The 24,091-nt window shown below is 57.5% G+C and overlaps 2 protein-coding genes and 2 long non-coding RNA genes across 5 annotated transcripts in view; 2 read left to right on the top strand and 2 right to left on the bottom strand.

The window, feature by feature from the left end:
* The first annotated feature begins 896 nt into the window (after positions 1-896).
* RABGGTA (Rab geranylgeranyltransferase subunit alpha) lies at positions 897-15,369 on the top strand. 2 transcript variants are annotated; one of them, XM_051796299.1, is made up of 17 exons: positions 897-1,122; positions 1,248-1,280; positions 2,181-2,279; positions 3,515-3,630; positions 4,631-4,797; positions 5,778-5,948; positions 6,996-7,079; positions 7,175-7,257; positions 8,553-8,654; positions 8,753-8,867; positions 8,947-8,998; positions 9,395-9,483; positions 10,787-10,875; positions 10,949-11,068; positions 12,857-12,970; positions 14,550-14,637; positions 15,110-15,369. In XM_051796299.1, the coding sequence occupies exons 2-17, from the start codon at positions 1,278-1,280 to the stop codon at positions 15,256-15,258; spliced, it is 1,641 nt and encodes a 546-aa protein (XP_051652259.1). In that variant the 5' UTR covers positions 897-1,122; positions 1,248-1,277; the 3' UTR covers positions 15,259-15,369. The 2 variants fall into 2 exon arrangements, with proteins under 2 accessions (XP_051652259.1, XP_051652257.1); XM_051796297.1 differs by having other exon boundaries at positions 3,512-3,630.
* Positions 6,124-6,811, bottom strand: LOC127474997 (uncharacterized). Its single transcript, XR_007906069.1, has 3 exons — positions 6,301-6,811; positions 6,182-6,221; positions 6,124-6,145 (listed from the first exon to the last, which is right to left on the bottom strand). It is a non-coding gene; the product is annotated as an uncharacterized LOC127474997 (long non-coding RNA).
* LOC127474996 (uncharacterized) lies at positions 11,468-12,330 on the top strand. The gene is made up of 3 exons (XR_007906068.1): positions 11,468-11,750; positions 12,023-12,055; positions 12,191-12,330. It is a non-coding gene; the product is annotated as an uncharacterized LOC127474996 (long non-coding RNA).
* A 2,831-nt stretch (positions 15,370-18,200) lies between the features above and the next one.
* Positions 18,201-24,091, bottom strand: part of TGM1 (transglutaminase 1) — a 28,729-nt gene continuing 22,838 nt past the window's right edge. The window contains exons 9-14 of the mRNA XM_051796314.1: positions 23,436-23,524; positions 23,204-23,357; positions 21,747-22,025; positions 20,715-20,875; positions 19,252-19,388; positions 18,201-18,447 (exon numbers count right to left, since the gene is read on the bottom strand). Of these exons, the coding sequence (XP_051652274.1) occupies positions 18,201-18,447; positions 19,252-19,388; positions 20,715-20,875; positions 21,747-22,025; positions 23,204-23,357; positions 23,436-23,524 (1,067 nt within the window). The remainder of the gene's footprint in view (positions 18,448-19,251; positions 19,389-20,714; positions 20,876-21,746; positions 22,026-23,203; positions 23,358-23,435; positions 23,525-24,091) is intronic.

Genomic DNA, 24,091 nt, shown 5'->3' with positions numbered 1-24,091 from the left:
TCTTTTTCCATAGATTTTTGTCTCTTTTTCCCATGGATTTTTCCCCCCTTTTTCCATGGATTTTTACCCCTTTTCCATGGATTTTTTCCCTTTTTTCCTTGGATTTTTTGCCCCTTTTCCATGGATTTTCCTGCCCTTTTTCCATAAATTTGTTATCCTTTTTCCATGGATTTGTCGCCCTTTTTTTTCATGGATTTGTTACCCCTTTTTCCATGAATTTTTTACTCCTTTTCCATGGATTTGTTGCCTTTTTTCCCACGGATTTGTTGCCCTTTTTCCACGGATTTGTTGCCCTTTTTCCATGGATTTTTTGCCCCTTTTTCCATGGATTTGGTGCCTTTTTTTCCATGGACTTTTTCCCCTTTTTCCCATAGATTTGTGGCCCCTTTTTGCATGGATTTGTTGCCCTTTTTTTTCATGGATTTGGTGCCTTTTTTCCCCATGGATTTTTGCCCCTTTTTCCATAGATTTTTGCCCTTTTTTCCATGAATTTTTGCCTTTTTTTTCCATAGATTTTTTGCCCCTTTTTCCATGGATTTTTTACCCTTTTTTCCATGGATTTTTGCCTTTTTTTTCCATAGATTTTTTGCCCTTTATCCCATGGATTTTTTGCCTTTTTCCATGGACTTGTTGCCCTTTTTCCATGGATTTTTTTGCCCTTTTTCCCTGGATTTTTACCTTTATTTCCATAGATTTTTTTGCCCTTTTTTCCATGAACTTATCGCCTGGTTCTCCATGGATTTTTGCCCCCTTTTCCACGGATTTTTTTCCCCTTTTCCCAAGAATTTGATACCTGTTTTCCACGGATTTTTTACCCTTTTTCCATGGATTTTCCCGCCTTATTTCCCATGAATTTCCCGCCCCGTCCCTACACTCCGTTGCCACGACAACCACCTCCCCCCCTCTATCATTCCCACCTATTTTCCCGCCCTTTTCCAGCCTTTTTATCCCAAAAAAAGCGCTTTTCCGCCACACCGCCGTAAAGCGCCGTCGCAAACACACCCCCTCTCTCCGCCGCTCTGCCGTAAAGCGCCGCGGCCAGCGCGACAACATGGCCGCGCCCCTTCCCGTCATCCCCCGCGCGCCGCCGCAGCCGCCGCCGCCTGAGAAGGAGCCGCTTCGGTGGGTCCCGGGATTTTTAGGGAACGGGGGGGGGGGATCCCAGCGGGATCGGGATTAACGGGAATATCCCGGGATATTCCGGGATTCCTCCGGGATCCCTCCCGAGCCGCCGCTGTCGCCCGCAGGTCTCGGAACCCCCCGCGCGGAGCGAGGAGATGGTGAGGGGAGAAACCATTTTCCTTCTTCCCCCCCCCGTTTTCCCGAGGGAATGGACTCGCCCGGGGCGACGCGGGGTCCTAAAGCCGCCCCTTCGCCGTCCCAGTGCTCCCAGTTTAGCCCAGTTCAGCCGCCCAGTTCGGCCCCGTGACCGCCCAGTGAGCCCGCCCAGGACGTCCCAGTCCGCCCCAGTCCCCTCCCAGTTCCCCTCGGCCCCTCCCAGGGACCTCCCGAGGACCCGCCCAGTTCGTCCCAGTTCCCTCCCAGTCCCTCCCAGTTCATCCCAGTTCATCCCAGTGCCCTCCCACTGCTCCCCCCCCACCCCCCTCCCAGTTCATCCCAGTTCATCCCAGTTCGTCCCAGTTCGTCCCAGTCTCTCCCAGTTCATCCCAGTAACCTCCCGCTGCTTCCCCCGCACCCCCCTCCCAGTTCATCCCAGTTCATCCCAGTTCATCCCAGTGCCCTCCCAGCACTTCCCAGTTCATCCCAATTATCCCCAGTGGTCCCCCAGTCGCTCCCAGTTCATCCCAGTCCCTCCCAGTCCCTCCCATTTCATCCCAGTCCCCTCCCAGTGCCTCCCAGTCACTGCCAGTAACCCCCAGTCCCCTCCCAGTATATCCCAGTAACCCCCAGTACGTTCCAGTGCTGTCCCAGTATATCCCAGTAACCTTCAGTGCCCTCCTGATCCCTCCCAGTCCCCTCCCAGTCCCCCCCAGTATAAACCAGTGACCCTCAAATCCCCTCCCAGTCCATCCCAGTACACACCAGTCCCCTCCCAGTCCCTCCCAATCCCCTCCCAGTCCCTCCCAGTCCCTCCCAATCCCCTCCCAATCCCCTCCCAGTCCCTCCCAGTGCCTCCCAGTCCCTCCCAGTGCCTCCCAGTATAAACCAGTTCCCCCCAGCACGGGCGGCTCAAGCTCCGCCCCCCGGACGCCGCCCGGCGCCGGCAGCGGGAGGAGAAACTGCGGCTGTACCGGGAGGCCATGGACACCTTACTGGGGGTACTGGTCAGACTGGGAGGGATTGGGGGGGACTGGGAGGGGACTGGGGGGGGATTGGGAGGGACTGGGAGGGACTGGGAGGGGATTGGGAGGGACTGGGAGGGGATTGGGAGGGGAACTGGAAGGGACTGGGAGGGCAGTGGGTCATACTGGGATGGACTGGGGGTTACTGGGAGGGACTGCGAGGGGATTGGGAGGGACTGGGAGGGGATTGGGGGGAACTGGGATGGACTGGGAGGACGCTGGGCCATACTGGGATGGACTGGGAGGGGAGTTGTGGGATGAACTGGGGGTTACTGGGATGGACTGGGGGGAAACTGGGAGGGGATTGGGGGTTACTGGAATGGACTGGGAGGGCACTGGGATGGACTGGGGGTTACTGGGAGGAAACTGGGGGTTACTGGTCCATACTGGGAGTGACTGGGCGTGGCCCCTCACCTGCCCAGCAGGGGGCGCCCCCCACCCAGGTGCTGTCCCTGACCGGGACTGGGAGGAAACTGGGATGGACTGGGATGGACTGGGAGGGGGGTTCTGGGCACTGGGAGGGAACTGGGAGGGGATTGGGGGTTACTGGGATGGACTGGGAGGACACTGGGCCATACTGGGAGGGCACTGAGATAGACTGGGGGTTACTGGGATGGACTGGGAGGAAACTGGGCCATACTGGGATGGACTGGGAGGGGCGGTCATGGGCACTGGAATGGACGGGGAGGGGATTGGGGGTTACTGGGCCATACTGGGATGGACTCGGAGGGCACTGGGGGTTACTGGGCTGTACTGGGAGTGACTGGGCGTGGCCCCTCACCTGCCCAGCAGGGGGCGCTCCCCGCCCAGGTGCTGTCCCTGCCCTGGGACTGGGAGGAAACTGGGATGGACTGGGATGGACTGGGAGGGCACTGGGATGGACTTGGACATACTGGGATGGACTGGGAGGGGGACTGGGGGTTACTGGGATGGACTGGGATGGACTGGGAGGGGGGTTCTGGGCACTGGGAGGGAACTGGGAGGGGATTGGGGGTTACTGGGATGGACTGGGAAGACACTGGGCCATACTGGGATGGACTGGGAGGGGCGGTCATGGGCACTGGAGTGGACGGGGAGGGGATTGGGGGTTACTGGGCCATACTGGGATGGACTGGGATGGACTGGGAGGGGAGTGGGGGTTACTGGGATGGACTGGGACATACTGGGATGGACTGGGAGTGACTGGGCGTGTCCCCGCACCTGCCCAGCAGGGGGCGCCCCCCGCCCAGGTGCTGTCCCTGACCGGCTCCGTCCTGGCGGCGAATCCTGACGTGGGAACGTGCTGGAACCTGCGGAGACGGGCCCTGGATGCACTGGGGGGGGACTGGTGGGCACTGGGGGGCACTGGGAGGGACTGGGAGGGGACTGGGAGGGACTGGGAGGGACTGGGAGGGGATTGGGAGGGACTGGGTGTGAACTGGGAGGGACTGGGAGGGGATTGGGAGGGGACTGGGACGGACTGGGAGGGGATTGGGAGGTGACTGGTTTGAACTGGGAGGCCACTGGGAGGTCACTGGGATGCACTGGGTGGTCACTGGTTTGAACTGGTTTGAACTGGGAAGTGAGTGGGATGAGCTGGGAGGTCACTGGGATGAACTGGGAGGGCACTGGGATGCACTGGGAGGGCACTGGGATGCACTGGGAGGGACTGGGATGAACTGGGAGGTGAATGGGATGAACTGGGAGGGCACTGGTTTATACTGGGACGGCACTGGGATACACTGGTTTGAACTGGAAGGTGACTGGTTTGAACTGGTTTGAACTGGAAAGTGACTGGTTTGAACTGGGAAGGCACTGGGATGAACTGGGAGGGCACTGGGATGAACTGGGAATGACTGGGAGGTGAGTGGTTTGAACTGGAAGGGACTGGGAGAGATTGCTATGAACTGGTTCATACTGGTCCATACTGCTTCATACTGGTCCATACTGGTCCATACCGGTCTATACTGGTTTATACCGGTCTGTACCAGTTCATACTGGTTTATACTGGTTTATACTGGTGCAGGGTGCCGGGCAAGCTGGCATTCATGGGGACATGTCTGGGGGTTCACCTGAGTCCTTACTGGTCTATACTGGTCCATACTGGTCCATACTGGTTCATACTGGTTTATACTGGTGTGTACCAGTTCATACTGGTTCATACTGGTTTATACTGGTGCAGAGTGCTGGGCAAGCTGGCATTCGTGAGGGTGTGTCTGGGGGTTCACCCAAGTCCTTACTGGTCTATACTGGTCCATACTGGTTCATACTGGTCCATACTGGTCCATACTGGTTTATACCGGTCCGTACCAGTTCATACTGGTTCATACTGGTCCGTACTGGTGCAGGGTGCCGGGCGAGCTGGCCTTCGTGGCCTCGTGCCTGGGCGTGAACCCCAAGTCCTACGGGGCGTGGCACCACCGGGCGTGGCTGCTCGGCCACGCCCGCGCGCCCCCCGCTGGCCGGGAGGACCGAGCGCTGTGCGAGCGGCTGCTGACCTCTGACCCCCGGAACTGTGAGTGCCACTGGGGGGGACTGGGGGGCACTGGGAGGGACTGGGAGGGACTGGGAGGGAGTGGGATATACTGGGAGGGACTGGGAGGGGATTGGGAGGGACTGGGAGGGGATTGGGAGGGACTGGGAGGGGACTGGGAGGGACTGGGAGGGGATTGCGAGGGACTGGGAGGGACTGGGAGAGACTGGGAGGGGATTGGGGGAGACTGGGAGGGACTGGGAGGGGACTGGGAGGGACTGGGAGGGGATTGGGAGGGACTGGGAGGGACTGGGAGAGACTGGGAGGGGATTGGGGGAGACTGGGAGGGACTGGGAGGGGACTGGGAGGGACTGGGAGGGGATTGGGAGGGACTGGGAGGGACTGGGAGAGACTGGGAGGGGATTGGGAGGGACTGGGAGAGACTGGGATATACTGGGATGGACTGGGAGAGACTGGGATATACTGGGTTTACTGGATTATACTGGGGTATACTGGGGTATACTGGGATGTACTGGGTTATACTGGGATGTACTGGGATATACTGGGTTATACTGGGGATGTACTGGGTTGTACTGGTTGATACTGGGTTATACTGGGATATACTGGGATAGACTGGGATGTACTGGGATATACTGGGTTCTACTGGGTTATACTGGGTGATACTGGGCTGTACTGGGTTGTACTGGGATATACTGGGTTATACTGGGTGTTACTGGGATGTACTGGTTGATGGTGGGTTAGACTGGGTTGTACTGGGTGATACTGGGATGTACTGGGTGATACTGGGCTGTACTGGGTTATACTGGGATGTACTGGGATGTACTGGGTTATACTGGGTTATACTGGGATGTACTGGGCTGTACTGGGTTATACTGGGATATACTGGGCTGTACTGGGTTATACTGGTTTATACTGGTTTATACTGGTTTATACTGGTTTATACTGGGAGCGGGCCTCAGGGGCTCCCAGTTCCGAACTGGTCTGTACTGGTGCCCTCCCAGTCCACGCCTGGGAGCACCGGCGGGCCCTGGTTTCCCGGGAAGACCCCGATTCCGAGCTGGCCTTCGCCGGCGACCTCCTGAGCCGCGACTTCTCCAACTTCTCGGCCTGGCACCACCGGCTGCGGCTGCTGCTGCCCGCCGGGAACCTGCCCCCCGACAGGCTGAGGGCGGGTGAGTGGATTCCCGGGGGAAAAATGTTCCCAAGGGGGGGATGGATCCCGAAATTTTTCCCGGATTTGGGAATTTTTTCACTCCTTGTCGCGGTTCGGGTTTTTTTTTAATGGGTAGACCTGTTGTCGGGTGTTCCCCGTTGAGTTTAATGGGTAGACCTGATGTCCAGTTTGACCCATTGACTTTAATGGGTAGACCTGATGTCTCATCTCCATAGACTCTAATGGGTAGACCTGGTGTCTCATTTGTCCCCATTGACTTTAATGGGTAGACCTGATGTCTCATTTATCCCCATTGACTTCAATGGGTAGACCTGATGTTCTGTTTGCCCCATTGAGTTTAATGGGTAGACCTGATGTCTCATTTGCTTCATTGACTTTAATGGGTAGACCTGATATCTCATTTATCCCCATTGACTTTAACGGGTAGACCTGATGTTGTATTTGCCCCATTGACTTCAATGGGTAGACCTGATGTCTCATTTATCCCCATTGACTTTAATGGGTAGACCTGATGTCTCATTTATCCCCATTGACTTTAATGGGTAGACCTGATATCCAGTTTGCTCCGTTGACTCCAATGGGTAGACCTGATGTCCTATTTACTCCATTGACTTTAATGGGTAGACCTGATGCTCGTTTGCCCCATTGACTTCAATGGGTAGACCTGATGTCTTATTTGTCCCCATTGACTTCAATGGGTAGACCTGATATCCCATTTGCCCCATTGACTTCCATGGGTAGACCTGATGTCTTATTTGTCCCCATTTGCTTTAAAGGGTAGACCTGATGACTCTGATCTTGGGGTTCCCCCCATCACTCCCCCAAAACATTGTGGGGGTTCACCAGAGCCCCCTCAAATGCCCCTGGGGTCCCCCCACAAAACCCTTGGGTCCCCCCCAACCCCATAGACTTGACTGGGTAGACCTGAGCTCCCACACACCCTCTCCAAGATGCCTGGGTGGCCCCCCTCAGATATTGAGGTGTCCCCCCAGGACCCCCTGGGTGCCCCCCTGAGATATTGGGGTCCCCTCTTTGCCCCTCCCAGAGCTGGAGCTGGTGCAGAACGCCGTCTTCACCGACCCCACCGACCAGAGTGCCTGGGTCTACCTGCGCTGCCTCCTCTCCCGAGGTAATTTGGGGAGGGGGGGGGGGGTCCCTTCACACCTGGGTGCTTCACCTGGGTACCTGAGGACCCCCCCTGACTGTCGGGGTGTCCCCCAAAAGCCACGCCCCCGCCGAGGATCATCTGCGTGTACGTCAACCGGGAGGACGCCACGTTGGCCGTCGTCTTCTCCCGCCCCGTCGTGGTGAGTCAGGACATTTGGGATTCACCCCCCCCCACCAGAAAGCTTCTGGGTGGGTCCTCCCCTCTGTACATCTGGGAACCCCTTGGACACCTGGATCCCCCTCTCCCCCCAAAAAAAAACCCCTGGTTAACCCTTAAAACAGTGAGACCACTGGACCCCATTAACTTTATGGGTAGACCTGATAGCCCGTTCATCCCTATTGACTTTAATGGGTAGACCTGGTGTCCAGTTTGACCCATTGACTCCAAGGGGTAGACCTGTTGGCTCCTTTGCCCCATTGACTTTAATGGGTAGACCTGATATCCCATTTGCCCCATTGACTCTAATGGATAGACCTGATGTCCCTTTTGCCCCATTGACTTTAACGGGTAGACCTGATGTCCCATTTGCCCCATTGACTTTAATGGGTAGACCTGATGTCCCATTTGCCTCATTGACTCTAACGGGTAGACCTGATGTCCAGTTTGCCCTCATTGCTTTTAATGGGTAAACCTGATGTCCAGTTTGTCCCCATTGACTTTAATGGGTAGACCTGATGACCTATTGATCTTTCTTGACTTTAATGGGTAGATCCAATCTCCAGTTTGTTCCATTGATTTTAATGGGTACACATGATATCCTGTTGATCCCTATTGAGTTTAACGGGTAGACCTGATGGCCCATCTGACCCCATTAACTTTAATAGGTAGACCTGATGTCCCGTTTGTCCCATTGACTTTAATGGGTAGACCTGATGTCCGATTTGCACCATTGACTTTAACGGGTAGACCTGATGTCCCGTTTGTCCCATTGACTTTAATGGGTAGACCTGATGCCCAGTTTGCCCCATTGACTCTAATGGGTAGACTTGATGCCCTCTTTGTCCCATTGACTTTAATGGGTAGACCTGATGACTTATTGATCCCTATCGAAAGTAATGGGTAGACCTGATAGCGTATTTTCTCCCCGTTTACTTTACTGGGTAGACCTGATGTCCGATTCGCACCATTGACTTTAACGGGTAGACCTGATGTCCGATTTGCACCATTGACTTTAACGGGTAGACCTGATGTCCCATTTGCCTCATTGACTTTAATGGGTAGACCTGATACCTTTTTTGCCCCATTGACTTCAATGGATAGACCTGATACCCTTTTTACCCCATTGACTTTAATGGGTAGACCTGATGTCATTTTTGCCCCATTGACTTTAATGGGTAGACCTGATGCCCTGGATATTTTGGGGCTAAAAACAGTGATTTTGGGGGTCAGAGAGCCCCAATTTTGGGTTAAAAAACAACCATTTTTCTATCCCAGGTGACCCCAGATTGCCCGGACCTGATGGCGACCCTGGATGGCTCCGCCCTGGAAGGGGCGTGGCGCTCGGGGGAGGGGCGGCCACGCCCCAGCCACACCTGGGTATCCTTCCCCTAAGCAGGAGGGCGGGGCCGGGGTGGGCGGGGCTTGGGCGTGGGCGTGGGCGTGGCTCTCCCACACACCCTTAACAGGCAGCGAAGCTCCTGGACCTGCCCCGCCCTGCCGAGGCCCCGCCCACCGAGCAGAGGCCACGCCTCCAGCTGGGCGTCACCTGGGCGCCTGACTCCGCCCACCGCCAGGTGACGCTGCTCCCAGGTGAGAGCCACGCCCAGACCACGCCCACTCCCTCCGAGCCACGCCCCTTTCATCCTGGCCACGCCCCTTTCTCTCCTAGACCAGGACGAGGCCTGGTGGCAGGAGCCAATCGTGGCCCGGGAGCTGTTTTGGTAAGCCACGCCCCCTTGGGAGCAAGCCACACCCCCTTTTAGAGAAAGCCACGCCCCCTCGGTGAAGCCCCGCCCACCTAGACCTTCCCTCAGCCCTCCCTTGGCAGGGGCAAGGCACGCCCCTTTCTGACTAAACCACGCCCCTTTGCTGCTAAGCCACGCCCCTCTCTGACTAAACCACGCCCCTTTCGCTGCTAAGCCATGCCCCCACGGCTAAACCACGCCCCTTTGATTAAGCCCCGCCCACCTCAACCCTCCTTTATCCCCCCCTTTCCTTCTATCCCGACACGGGGCTCAAGCCACGCCCCTTTTAGCTAAACCACGCCCTGTCCCGACCAAACCACGCCCCTTCCCGACCAAACCCCGCCCATTTCTGACCAAACCCCGCCCCCTCAGGCCCGAGGTGGGCGTGGCCGACCCGCAGGTGCTGCGGGAACAGGTGGAGACCTGCCGGGAGCTGCTGGAACTGGAGCCCCGGAGCCGAGGTGAGGCCACGCCCACTCCCCCCAGCCCCGCCCCACGGGGGCGGAGCCACAGGCACCAGTTCACACCAGTTCGTCCCAGTCCCTCCCAGTTCATCCCAGTCCCTCCCAGTGACTCCCAGTTCCTCCCAGTCCATCCCAGTCTGTCCCAGTCCATCCCAGTAACTCCCAGTGCCTCCCAGTGACTCCCAGTCCATCCTAGTCTGTCCCAGTCCATCCCAGTCCATCCCAGTGCTCCCAGTCCATCCCAGTAACTCCCAGTTCCTCCCAGTGCCTCCCAGTGACTCCCAGTCCCTCCCAGTGCCTCCCAGTCCATCCCAGTGCCTCCCAGTGCCTCCCAGTCCATCCTAGTCTGTCCCAGTCCATCCCAGTTCATCCCAGTGCCTCCCAGTGTCTCCCAGTGCCTCCCAGTGACTCCCAGTCTGTCCCAGTCCATCCCGGTGCCTCCCAGTCCATCCCAGTGCTCCCAGTTCATCCCAGTGCTCCCAGTGACTCCCAGTCCATCCCAGTCCCTCCCAGTCTCCCAGTGACTCCCAGTCCCTCCCAGTCCCTCCCAGTCCTGTCCAAGGCCACTCCCAGTTCCTCTCCCTGTGACCACCAGTACAGACCAGTCCACTCCCAGTCCATTCCAGTGCCGTTCAATCCACTCCCAGTCCACACCAGTGCCCCCCCCAGTACCTCCCAGTCTCTCCCAGTCCCCTTCCAGTATAACCCAGTATAACCCAGTCCCTCCCAATCCCCTCCCAGTTCCTCCCAGTCCCTCCCAATCCCTCCCAGTGCCCCCCAATCCCCTCCCAGTCCCTCCCAGTCCCTCCCAGTCCCTCCCAGTGCCCCCCAATCCCCTCCCAGTCCCTCCCAGTCCCCTCCCAGTCCCTCCCAGTCCCCCCCAATCCCTCCCAGTCCGTCCCAGTCCCTCCCAATCCCCTCCCAGTCCCTCCCAGTATAACCCAGTTCCTCCCAGTCCCCTCCCAGTCCCTCCCAGTCCCCTCCCAGTCCCCTCCCAGTCCCTCCCAGTCCCCTCCCAGTCCCCTCCCAGTCCCTCCCAGTCCCTCCCAATCCCCTCCCAGTCCCCTCCCAGTCCCTCCCAGTATAAACCAGTCCCTCCCAGTCCCCTCCCAATCCCCTCCCAGTCCCTCCCAGTCCCTCCCAGTCCCTCCCAGTCCCCTCCCAATCCCCTCCCAGTATAACCCAGTCCCTCCCAGTCCCCTCCAGTCCCTCCCAGTCCCCTCCCAGTCCCTCCCAGTATAACCCCAGCCGCGCCACCTGCCGGGTGGGCGTGGCCTGACCCCCCCGTGGGCGTGGCCAGGCTGCCTGCTCACCCTATCGCTGCTACTCTCGGCGCTGGACCCCCTTGGCCACGCCCACGAGGCTCGACGGCACCTGGAGCACCTGAAGGTGGGCGTGGCTTCGGGTGGGCGTGGTCTGGGTGAGGCCACACCCCCTCCCTGACCTGGCCACGCCCCCCCAGGAGGCCGACCCGCTGCGATTGGGCTTCGTGGCCGACGCGGCCTCGCGATTGGAGGCGGCGCTGGGGCTGCTGGGATTGGGGGCGGGGCCTGGGCCGCTGTGGCTCCGCCTACCCGGGAAGGTAAGGGCTTGGGGGGGGGCGGGGCCTCCCGAGGGGAGTGGGAGGGGCTTGGGGGAGGGATGGGTTGGACTGGGTTGGACTGGGTTGGACTGGGAGGGGTGCGGGACCCACTGGGAGTGATTTTGGGGTTACTGGTTTATACTGGTTTATACTGGTTTGGACTGGTTTGGACTGGGAGGGGTGCAGGACCCACTGGGAGTGATTTTGGGGTTACTGGTTTATACTGGTTTATACTGGTTTGTATTGGGAGGCGACGCAGGACTCACTGGGAGTGATTTTGGGGCTTACTGGTTTATACTGGTTTGTACTGGGAGGGGTTGCAGGACCGACTGGGAGTGATTTTGGGGTTACTGGTTTATACTGGTTTATACTGGGAGGGGTTGCAGAACTCACTGGGAGTGATTTTTAGGCTTACTGGTTTCTACTGGTTTATACTGGGAGGGGTGCAGGACCCACTGGGAGTGATTTTGGGCTTACTGGTTTATACTGGTTTGTACTGGTTTATACTGGGAGGGAGTGCGGGACCCACTGGGAGTGATTTTTAGGGTTACTGGTTTATACTGGTTTATACTGGGAGGGGCTGCACGACCCACTGGGAGTGATTTTGGGCTTACTGGTTTCTACTGGTTTATACTGGTTTGGACTGGGAGGGAGTGCGGGACCCACTGGGAGTGATTTTGGGGTTACTGGTTTATACTGGTTTATACTGGGAGGGGTGCGGGACACGCTGGGAGTGATTTTGGGGTTACTGGTTTATACTGGTTTATACTGGTTTCTACTGGTTTGTATTGGGAGGCGACGCAGGACTCACTGGGAGTGATTTTGGGGCTTACTGGTTTATACTGGTTTGTACTGGGAGGGGTTGCAGGACCGACTGGGAGTGATTTTGGGGTTACTGGTTTATACTGGTTTATACTGGGAGGGGTTGCAGAACTCACTGGGAGTGATTTTTAGGCTTACTGGTTTCTACTGGTTTATACTGGGAGGGTTGCAGGACCCACTGGGAGTGATTTTGGGGCTTACTGGTTTATACTGGTTTATACTGGTTTATACTGGGAGGGGTTGCAGGACCGACTGGGAGTGATTTTGGGGTTACTGGTTTATACTGGTTTTTACTGGGAGGGGTGCAGGAGTCACTGGGAGTGATTTTGGGGCTTACTGGTTTATACTGGTTTCTACTGGTTTATACTGGGAGGGGCCGCAGGACCCACTGGGAGTGATTTTGGGCTTACTGGTTTATACTGGTTTCTACTGGTTCATACCGGTCCATACTGGTTCATACTGGTTTCTACTGATTTATGCTGGTTTATACTGGTTTATACTGGTTCCTACTGGTTCATACTGGTTTTTACTGGTTTCTACTGTTTCATACTGGTTTATACTGGTTCCTTCTGGTTCCTACTGGTTTATACTGGTTTATTCTGGTTTATACTGGTTTATTCTGGTTTATACTGGTTTATACTGGTCCATACTGGTTCATACTGGTTTATACTGGTTTATTCTGGTTTATACTGGTTTATAGTGGTTTGTATTGGTGCATACTGGTCCATACTGGTTTATACTGGTTTATGCTCGTTTATATTAGTTCATACTGGTTTTTACTGGTTTCTACTGGTTTATACTGGTCTATACTGGTTCATACTGGTTTATGCTAGTTTATGCTGGTTTCTACTGGTTCCTACTGGTTCCTACTGGTTTATACTGGTTCATATTGGTTTTTACTGGTCCATACTGGTTTATACTGGTCCATACTGGCCCACACCGGTTTCCCGCTGGCCCCGCCCCCAGGCTCTGACGTCACTTCCTCTGGCGGAGCGAATGGCCCTGGTGACCCACCTGGACCTGGCCGGGAACCTCCTGCGGAGCCTCCCCCGGAATTTGGGGGCCCTTCGGCGCCTCCGGGTGAGGGAACCCCCCAAAAACCCACTTCCTGCCAAATAGTGAGCCAAAAAACCACTTCCTGCCAAATAGTGAGCCAAAAACCCACTTCCTGCCAAATAGTGAGCCCCAAATCCACTTCCTGCCAAATAGTGAGCCAAAAACCCACTTCCTGCCAAATAGTGAGCCCAAAATCCACTTCCTGCCAAATAGTGAGCCCAAAATCCACTTCCTGCCAAATAGTGAGCCCCAAAATCCACCCCTGCCAAATAGTGAGCCACTGACAACCCAAAATCCACCCCTGGACCCCAAAATCCACTTCCTGCCAAATAGTGAGCCCAAAATCCACTTCCTGCCAAATAGTGAGCCTAAAATCCACTTCCTGCCAAATAGTGACCCCAACATCCACTTCCTGCCAAATAGTGACTCAAAAACCCACTTCCTGCCAAATAGTGAGCCAGGGACACCCCAAAATCCACCCCTGGACCCCAAAATCCACTTCCTGCCAAATAGTGAGTTTAAAATCGACTTCCTGCCAAATAGTGAGTTTAAAATCGACTTCCTGCCAAATAGTGAGCCCCAAATCCACTTCCTGCCAAATAGTGAGCCCCAAATCCACTTCCTGCCAAATAGTGATCCAAAAACCCACTTCCTGCCAAATAGTGAGCCAAAAAATCCACTTCCTGCCAAATAGTGACCCCAAAATCCACTTCCTGCCAAATAGTGAGCCACTGACACCCCAAAATCCACCCCTGGACCCCAAAATCCACTTCCTGCCAAATAGTGACCCCGAAAACCCACTTCCTGCCAAATAGTGAGCCCCAAATCCACTTCCTGCCAAATAGTGACCCAAAAACCCACTTCCTGCCAAATAGTGAGCCCAAAGTCCACTTCCTGCCAAATAGTGAGCCCAGAGTCCACTTCCTGCCAAATAGTGAGCCAAAAACCCACTTCCTGCCAAATAGTGAGCCCAAAAAGCCACTTCATGCCAAATAGTGAGCCAAAAACCCACTTCCTGCCAAATAGTGACCCCAAAATCCACTTCCTGCCAAATAGTGAGCCCAGAGTCCACTTCCTGCCAAATAGTGAGCCCAAAAATCCACTTCCTGCCAAATAGTGAGCCCAGAGGCCACTTCCTGCCAAATAGTGACCCAAAAGCCCACTTCCTGCCAAATAGTGAGCCCAAAATCCACCCCTGCCAAATAGTGAGCCCCGAAACCCACTTCCTGCCAAATAGTGAGCCCAAAGTCCACCCCCTGCCAAATAGTGAGCCCAAAGTCCACTTCCTGCCAAATAGTGAGGACAGAGTCCACTTCCTGCCAAATAGTGAGCCAGTGACACCCCCAAAATCCACCCCTGGACCCAAAATCCACTTCCTGCCAAATAGTGACCCCCAAATCCACTTCCTGCCAAATAGTGACCCCAGAGTCCACTTCCTGCCAAATAGTGAGCCCAAAATCCACTTCCTGCCAAATAGTGAGCCATTGACTGGTCTATACTGGTTTATACTGGTTTAAACCGATTTATACTGGTTTATACTGGTTTGTACTGGTTTATACTGGTTTGTACTGGTTTATACTGGGATCTCACCCCCCCCCAACAGGAGCTGGACCTGTCCCGGAACCGGATGTCGGATTTGGGGCCGTTCCCGCCCCTCCCCCGCCTGGAGCGGCTGCGGCTGGATGGGAACCGTGAGGGAAAGGGGGCGGGGCTTGGGAGGGTGGGGGTGGGGAGGGCGGGGCTTGGGGGTTGTGGGCGGGGCTTGGGGGTGTGGGTGTGGTTTGAGGGTTGTGGGCGTGGTTTGGGCTCTGTGGGTGTGGCTTGGGCTCTGTGGGTGTGGTTTGGGGTCTGTGGGTGTGGTTTGGGGTCTGTGGGCGTGGTTTGGGGTCTGTGGGTGTGGTTTGGGGACTGTGGGCGTGGTTTGGGGTCTGTGGGCGTGGTTTGGGGACTGTGGGCGTGGTTTGGGCTCTGTGGGTGTGGTTTGGGGACTGTGGGCGTGGTTTGGGCTCTGTGGGTGTGGTTTGGGTGTTGTGGGTGTGGCTTGGGGTTGTGGGTGTGGCTTGGGGGTCTGTGGGCGTGGCTTGGCCAGGATTGAACACTGCGGGGCTGAGGGGGCGTGTCCTCCTGAGAGGGGGCGTGTCCTCAAACCCCGCCCCTTCCCAGCCATCAGCCACGCCCCCGCCCTCGCCCCATTGGCCGCCTGCCCCCGCCTGGCTCGCCTGGGATTGGCCGAGACCCCCCTGAGCTCCGCCCCCGACGGCCCCGCCCAGCTGGCCCAGCTCCTCCCCCTCGTCGACGTCGCCTGGACCTGATTGGCCGCTGGGCGGAGGCCACGCCCACCCGCATGTTGCCGCGGGCCACGCCCCTTTCCTGGCTTGGCCCTGCCCCTCGAGGGGCGTGTCTAATAAAGTGATGTCACAGTGGGCGGGGTCAGTGCTTGGGGGGGGCTCTCCCAGTTCCATCCCAGTATAAACCAGTTACCCCCCAGAGCCTCCCAGTTCCCTCCCAGTACAAACCAGTTACCCCCCAGAGCCTCCCAGTGCCTCCCAGTACAAACCAGTTACCCCCCAGAGCCTCCCAGTACAAACCAGTATGGCCCCAGAGCCTCCCAGTTCCATCCCAGTCCAAACCAGTTACGCCCAGAGCCTCCCAATTCCCTCCCAGTACAAACCAGTTACCCCCAGAGCCTCCCAATTCCCTCCCAGTACAAACCAGTTACCCCCCAGAGCCTCCCAGTGACCTCCCAGTACGAACCAGTATGGCCCCAGTGCCTCCCAGTTCCCTCCCAGTCCAAACCAGTATGGCCCAGAGCCTCCCAGTGACCTCCCAGTACAAACCAGTATGACCCCAGAGCCTCCCAGTGACCTCCCAGTTCCCTCCCAGTACAAACCAGTATGGCCCCAGTGTCTTCTCAGTCTTTCCCAGTACAAACCAGTATGATCCAGTTACCTCCCAGTTCCCTCCCAGTACAAACCAGTATGTCCCAGAGCCTCCCAGTGCCTCCCAGTACAAACCAGTTACCCCCCAGAGCCTCCCAGTTCCATCCCAGTACAAACCAGTTACCCCCCAGTGTCTTCCCAGTTCCCTCCCAGTACAAACCAGTTACCCCCCAGTGTCTTCTCAGTCTTTCCCAGTACAAACCAGTATGATCCAGTTACCTCCCAGTGCCTCCCAGTACAAACCCGTATGGCCCAGTGCCTCCCAGTTCCCTCCCAGTACAAACCAGTATGGCCCAGTGCCTCCCAGTTCCCTCCCAGTACAAACCAGTATGACCCCAGAGCCTCCCAGTGCCTCCCAGTTCCCTCCCAGTACAAACCAGTATGGCCCCATTGCCCTCCCAGTGCCTCCCAGTACAAACCAGTTACCCCCCAGAGCCTCCCAGTTCCCTCCCAGTACAAACCAGTATGGCCCAGAGCCTCCCAGTGACCTCCCAGTTCCATCCCAGTACAAACCAGTTACCCCCCAGTGTCTTCCCAGTCTTTCCCAGTACAAACCAGTATGGCCCCATTACCCTCCCAGTGCCTCCCAGTTCCCTCCCAGTACAAACCAGTTACCCCCCAGAGCCTCCCAGTGCCTCCCAGTACAAACCAGTTACCCCCCAGTGTCTTCCCAGTCTTTCCCAGTACAAACCAGTATGTCCCAGAACCTCCCAGTCCCTCCCAGTACAAACCAGTATGGCCCAGAGCCTCCCAGTTCCCTCCCAGTACAAACCAGTATGGCCCCAGTGTCTTCCCAGTTCCCTCCCAGTACAAACCAGTTACCCCTCAGAGCCTCCCAGTTCCCTCCCAGTACAAACCAGTTACCCCCCAGTGTCTTCCCAGTCTTTCCCAGTACAAACCAGTATGGCCCAGAGCCTCCCAGTGCCTCCCAGTACAAACCAGTATGTCCCAGAGCCCTCCCAGTACAAACCAGTTACCCCCCAGAGCCTCTCAGTTCCCTCCCAGTACAAACCAGTTACCCCCCAGAGCCTCCCAGTTCCATCCCAGTACAAACCAGTATGGTCCAGTGACCTCCCAGTTCCCTCCCAGTACAAACCAGTTACCCCCCAGAGCCTCCCAGTTCCCTTCCAGTACAAACCAGTTACCCCTCAGAGCCTCCCAGTGCCCTCCCAGTTCCATCCCAGTACAAACCAGTTACCCCCCAGAGCCTCCCAGTGCCTCCCAGTACAAACCAGTTACCCCCCAGTGTCTTCCCAGTTCCCTCCCAGTACAAACCAGTATGGCCCCATTGCCCTCCCAGTCCCTCCCAGTCCCCTCCCAGTCCCTCCCAGTCCCTCCCAGTTCGAGCCAGACCCGAGGCCCCGCCCCCTCAGTGACGTCACACGGTGGCGCTTCCAATCATCATTTTATTGGTGGAGGGAAATGTGACGCGATGACGTCACTGGGGCGGGGCCGGGAGGGGCGGGGCCGCTCCCAGTGCTCCCAGTGCCCCCTCCCAGTGCTCCCAGTGCGGGACAAACTGGTCCCAGTGCTCCAAGTATGGCGGGAACTGTTCCCAGTGATCCCTCCCAGTCCCTCCCAGTCCGTCCCAGTGCCCTCCCAGTCCTTCCCAGTTCATCCCACTGCCCTCCCAGTCCATCCCAGTCCCTCCCATTTCATCCCAGTGCCTGACCAGTGCTCCCAGTAACCCCTCCCAGTTCATCCCAGTGGCCTCCCAGTTCATCCAACTGCCCTCCCAGTTCATCCCAGTGCCCTCCCAGTCCATCCCAGTGCCTGACCAGTGCTACGAGTAACCCTTCCCAGTTCGTCCCAGTGCCCTCCCAGTCCCTCCCAGTCCATCCCAATCCCTCCCATTTCATCCCAGTGCCTGACCAGTGCTCCCAGTAACCCCTCCCAGTGTGTCCCAGTGCCGTCCCAGTCCCTCCCAGTCCTTCCCAATCCATCCCAGTGCCTGACCAGTGCTCCCAGTAACCCCTCCCAGTTCGTCCCAGTGCCCTCCCAGTCCCTCCCAGTCCATTCCACTGCCTTCCCAGTCCCTCCCAGTGCCTGCCCAGTCCCTTCCAGTTCATCCCACTGCCCTCCCAGTCCATTCCAGTCCCTCCCAGTGCCCTCCCAGTCCCTCCCAATCCCCTCCCAATCCCCTCCCAGTCCCTCCCAGTCCCTCCCAATCCCCTCCCAGTGCCCTCCCACTCCCCCCCAGTCCCCTCCCAGTCCCTCCCAGTCCCCCCCAGTCCCTCCCAGTCCCTCCCAGTCCCCCCCAATCCCCTCCCAGTCCCCTCCCACTCCCCCCCAGTCCCCTCCCAGTCCCCTCCCAGTCACCCCCCGGTGCTGCCGCTCCTCCTGCCCGCCCTCCTCCTGCCCCGGCGGGGCTGGGCGGGGCCGCTCCCAGCGCTCCCAGCGCTCCCAGTGCTCCCAGTCGGGGCGGGGGCGGCGTCGAACTGGAGGCTCCCGTGGAGGGGCCCGAGCCCGGAGCTCTCCAGAGCCGCCACCAGGCGGCGCCGTCCGGCCCGCAGCGGCGTCACTGATTGGCTGAGCCGCACCGTCTGCCCCGCCCCCACCGACCTGAGGGGGGCGGAGCCAAAGGGGGGGGGAGAGAAAATCAGGCCACGCCCACTGACCCCGCCCAGTGCGTTCGGGTTCGTCCCAGTGACTCCCAGTGACTCCCAGTTCATCCCAGTGACTCCCAGTGACTCCCAGTGACTCCCAGTCCATCCCAGTCCCTCCCAGTGCTCCCAGTCTGTCCCAGTGACTCCCAGTCCATCCCAGTCCATCCCAGTGACTCCCAGTCCATCCCAGTGACTCCCAGTTCATCCCAGTGACTCCCAGTCCATTCCAGTCCATCCCAGTGACTCCCAGTCCATCCCAGTTCATCCCAGTCACTCCCAGTGCTCCCAGTCTATTCTAGTGCCTTCCAGTCCATCCCAGTGACTCCCAGTGCTCCCAGTCCCTCCCAGCCCCTCCCAATCCCCTCCCAGTCCCTCCCAGTCCCTCCCAGTATAACCCAGTAACCCTCAAACACCCTCCCAATCCCCTCCCAATCCCCTCCCAGTCCCTCCCAGTCCCTCCCAGTCCCCCCCAGTCCCTCCCAGTCTCTCCCAGTCCCTCCCAATCCCCTCCCAATCCCCTCCCAGTCCCTCCCAGTCCCTCCCAGTCCCCCCCAGTCCCTCCCAGTCTCTCCCAGTCCCCCCCAATCCCCTCCCAGTCCCCTCCCAGTCCCTCCCAGTCCCTCCCAGTTCATCCCAATCCCCTCCCAATCCCCTCCCAGTCCCCCCCAATCCCCTCCCAGTCCCTCCCGGTCTCTCCCAATCCCCTCCCAGTCCCTCCCAATCCCTTCCCAGTCCCTCCCAGTCCCTCCCAGTGGCTCACCCCAGCGACACCGGTTTGGGGCAGGCGATCCCCGCCCCCTCCATCCTCAGGGTGGTCCCGGTCAGAGCCTCGGGAAGGGGGTTCTGGAAAACCACCTGGATCGGGGTCTCCTGGCCCACCACGGCCGGAGCCAGGAGCTGCGGACCCAAACCCCTCCAGTTTAGCCCCAAAATTGTCATTTTTACCCTCAAAACTTGTCATTTTTACCCCCAAAACCATCACTTTTTAGGCCCAAAAGGGTCATTTTTAACCCCCAAAAAGGGCGGGTTTAGCCCCCTAAATGGCCATTTTTAGCACTAAAATAATACTTTTCAGCCTAAAACTGGTCGTTTTTAGCCCCAAAATGGTCATTTTTGCCCCAAAATGACAATTTTTAGGCTCAAAACGGTGATTTTTTCAATCACTAAATTACGGGGCTTGGCCCAAAAACTGTTGGCCTTGTCTCCGAAACGATCATTTTTTACCTCAAAAATGGTAACTTTTAGCCCACGGGTGGGCTTCTTTAGGCATAGAATGGGTGTTTTAGGTATAAAAATGATAATTTTTAGCCCCAAAACGAAGGTTTTTAGCCCCAAAATATTCGGGGCATCAGGTCTACCCGTTAAAGTCAATGGGGTCAGATGGGACATCAGGTCTACCCATTAAAGTCAACGAGGCAAACGGGACATCAGGTCTACCCATCAAAGTCAATGGGGTAAATGGGACATCAGGTCTACCCATTAAAGTCAATGAGGGAAATGGGACATCAGGTCTACCCGTTAAAGTCAATGGGGCAAGTAGACATCAGGTCTACCCGTTAAAGTCAATCAGGGAAATGAGACACCAGGTCTACCCATTAAAGTCAATGGGGCAAATGGGACATCAGGTCTACCCATTGGAGTCAATGGAGCAAACTGGACATCAGGTCTATCCATTAAAGTCAATGAGAAATGGGACATCAGGTCTACCCATTAAAGTCATAGGGGTAAATAGGACATCAGGTCTACCCATTGGAGTCAATGGGGATAAATGAGACATCAGGTCTACCCATTAAAATCATAGGGGCAAATAGGACATCAGGTCTACCCATTAAAGTCAATGGGGAAAAATGAGACATCAGGTCTACCCATTAAAGTCATAGGGGCAAATAGGACATCAGGTCTACCCGTTAAAGTCAATGGGGATAAATGAGACATCAGGTCTACCCGTTAAAGTCAATGGGGAAAAATGAGACATCAGGTCTACCCATTAAAGTCAATGGGGAAAAATGAGACATCAGGTCTACCCGTTATAGTCAGTGGCAAATGGGACATCAGGTCTACCCATTAAAGTCAATGGGGCAAATAGGACATCAGGTCTACCCGTTAAACCCAATGGGCTCATCCCGGTTTTTGGGGGGGCTATCCCAGGATTTTTAGGGGGGGGCTCTCCCGGGATTTGGGGCTCTCCCGGGATTCTGGGGGCGGGTGTGGCGTTTCCCCCACCGTCAGCGTGAGCTCCGGGGTGTGCAGCCGGACCCGCAGCTCCTTGGCCACCACCTGCCCCGTCTCCTGCACGGCCCCGGCCGCCGTCAGCTTCAGGGCGTCCTGGTCGCCCACGTGGGGCCGGTACTCGTCGAACGTCACCGTCATCGTCACCGTCTCCTCTGGGGGGGTCACGGCACTCTGAGAATCCCTCCAGTCCCCCCCAGTTCATCCCAGTCCTTCCCAGTCCCTCCCAGTCCCTCCCAGTCCCTCCCAGTCCCTCCCAGTCCCTCCCAGTCGCCCACATGGGGCCGGTACTCGTCGAACGTCACCGTCATCGTCACCGTCTCCTCTGGGGGGACACACCGGGACACTGGGGACCTTCCCAGTTCATCCCAGTCCCTCCCAGTGACTCCCAGTCCCTCCCAGTCCCTCCCAGTTGCCCACGTGGGGTCGGTACTCGTTGAACGTCACCGTCTCCTCTCAGGGGGGTCATGGCACTCTGAGAACCCTCCCAGTCCCTCCCAGTTCATCCCAGTCCCTCCCAGTCTCTCCCAGTCCCTCCCAGTCCATCCCAGTCCCTCCCAGTTCACCCCAGTCCCTCCCAGTTCATCCCAGTCCCTCCCAGTCCCTCCCAGTTGCCCACATGGGGCCGGTACACGTCGAACGTCACCGTCATCGTCACCGTCTCCTCTGGGGGGGTCACGGCACTCTGAGAATCCCTCCAGTCCCTCCCAGTTCATCCCAGTCCTTCCCAGTCCCTCCCAGTCCCTCCCAGTCTCTACCAGTCCCTCCAAGTCCCTCCCAGTCCCTCCCAGTGACTCCCAGTGGCTCCCAGAGTTCCCAGTGCATCCCAATGACTCCCAGTGCCTCCCAGTGCCTCCCAGTTCGTCCCAGTGACTCCCAGTGACTCCCAGTGACTCCCATTGCTCCCAGTCTATCCCAGCCCTTCCCAGTCCATCCCAGTCCCTCCCAGTCCCTCCCAGTCCCTCCCAGTCCCTCCCAACCCCCTCCCAGTCCCTCCCAGTCCCTCCCAGTTGCTCCCAGTCTGACCCTCTCCCGGGGGGAGGGTTCTCCGGTGCTGCTCCTGCCGGAAGGGCGATCCCGCCACTCCGGTGTAACGGACGGCGCAGAGCGAGAGGCGGAGCTTGATCGTCCGAGGCTCCACCCCCTGGTTCCGCAGCACCGCCCGGAGCTCAAGCTCCGCCCCCGCCACCGCCGGCCCCGCCCCCACCGTCAGGGTCACCTCCCCCGAGGAGGGGACGCCGCGGTTGCGGGGGCGGGAGCCGTGGGACGTCGCCGTGGAGACGGCCTTGCGCTCCTCCTCCGAGCCTGCCCGGGGGGTCAAGGGGTCAAGGGGGTGGTCAAGGGGTCAAGGGTTGGGTCAAGGGATCAAGGGTTGGGTGAAGGGGTCAAGGGATCAAGAGATCAATGGTTGGGTCAAGGGGTCAAGAGATCAAGGGTTGGGTCAAGGGGTCAAGGGTTGGGTCAAGGAGTCAAGGGTTGGGTCAAGGAGTCAAGGGTTGGGTCAAGGAGTCAAGGGTTGGGTCAAGGGGTCAAGGGTTGGGTCAAGGGGTCAAGAGATCAAGGGTTGGGTCAAGGGGTCAAGGGTTGGGTCAAGGGGTCAAGGGTTGGGTCAAGGGGTCAAGGGGTCAAGGGTTGGGTCAAGAAATCAATGGTTGGGTCAAGGGGTCAAGGGTTGGCTCAAGGGGTCAAGGGTTGGGTCAAGGGATCAAGGGTTGGGTCAAGAGGTCAAGGGTTGGGTCAAGAGGTCAAGGGTTGGGTGAAGAGGTCAAGGGTTGGGTGAAGGGGTCAAGGGTTGGGTCAAGGGGTCAAGGGTTGGGTCAAGAGTTGAGTCAACGGTTGGGTCAAGGGATCAAGAGGTCAAGGGTTGGGTCAAGAGGTCAAGGGTTGGGTGAAAGGAACAATGGTTGGGTCAAGGGGTCAAGGGTTGGGTCAAGAGATCAAGGGTTGAGTCAAGGAATCAATGGTTGGGTCAAGGGGTCAAGGGTTGGGTCAAGGGATCAAGGGTTGGGTGAAGGAGTCAAGGGTTGGGTCAAGGGGTCAAGGGGTCAAGAGATCAAGGGTTGGGTCAAGGGATCAAGGGTTGGGTCAAGGGGTCAAGGGTTGGGTCAAGGGGTCAAGGGTTGGGTCAAGGGGTCAAGGGTTGGGTCAAGAAGTCAATGAATGGGTCAAGGGGTCAATGGTTGGGTCAAGGGGTCAAGGGATCAAGGGGTCAAGGGGTCAAGGGGTCAAGGGGTCAAGGGGTCAAGGGGTCAAGGGGTCAAGGGGTCAAGGGTTGGGTCAAGGGGTCAAGGGGTCAAGGGTTGAGTCAACATCTGGGCAAGAAGTCAATGGTTGGGTCAAGAGTTGAGTCAAGAGTTGAGTCAACGGTTGGGTCAAGACGTCAAGAGTTGGGTCAAGGGTTGGGTCAAGAGATCAACAGTTGGGTCAAGGGGTCAGGGGTCATCTCAAGGGGTCAAGGGGTCAGGGGCGGGCCCCGCGCTCACCCTCGGGGTGCTTGTACTGGTGGGTGACGTCGAGGCGCTGGCCGGAGCCGGCGCCCAAGGTGCTGATGCGGCGCCCGATGGCCCCCTCCTCCACGTGCACCACGGCGAAGGCGCCGCCCGGCTGCCGCTGCCAGTACACCTTGTCGCTGTTCACCTGCCGCCACGCCCCCTCATTAGCATGCATTTGCATGGGACGGGCCACGCCCACCGCCCGCCGGGGAGCCCCGCCCACCTCGGCGAAGACGAAGGGCGTGTCGTACTTGAGGAAGACCTCGCCGTTCTTCACCGCCGTCACCGAGCACGGCCCGCAGCAGAACAGGCCTGGGGGGAGCGGGAGGGACCAGTGCGGGCCAGTACGGACCAGTATAGACCAGTATAAACCATTATAGACCAGTAGCGGCCAGTATAAACCAGTATGGAACAGTATGGACCAGTGTGGACCAGTATGGGCCAGTATGGACCAGTATGGAACAGTATGGACCAGTATGGAACAGTAGGGACCAGTATGGGCCAGTGTGGACCAGTATGGAACAGTATGGACCAGTATGGAACAGTAGGGACCACTATGGGCCAGTATAAACCAGTATGGACCAGTAGGGACCAGTATGGAACAGTATGGACCAGTAGGGACCAGTAGGGACCAGTATGGACCAGTATGGGCCAGTATGCACCAGTATGGACCACTATGGAACAGTATGGACCAGTAGGGACCAGTATGGACCAGTATGGACTAGTATAAACCAGTAGGGACGAGTATGGGCCAGTATAAACCAGTATGGACCAGTATGGGCCAGTATAGACCAGTATGGACCAGTATGGACCAGTGTGGACCAGTAGGGACCAGTATGGACCAGTATGGACCAGTATAAACCAGTATGGACCAGTATG

The sequence above is a fragment of the Manacus candei genome, unplaced genomic scaffold (genome assembly GCF_025592945.1).
Source record: "Manacus candei isolate 608988 ecotype Guabito, Panama unplaced genomic scaffold, ASM2559294v1 h1tg000045l, whole genome shotgun sequence".
NCBI classification, from domain to species: Eukaryota; Metazoa; Chordata; class Aves; order Passeriformes; family Pipridae; genus Manacus; species Manacus candei.
The sequence above is the reverse complement of the archived record's forward strand: the minus strand, read 5'-3'. Positions and strand labels throughout refer to the sequence as shown.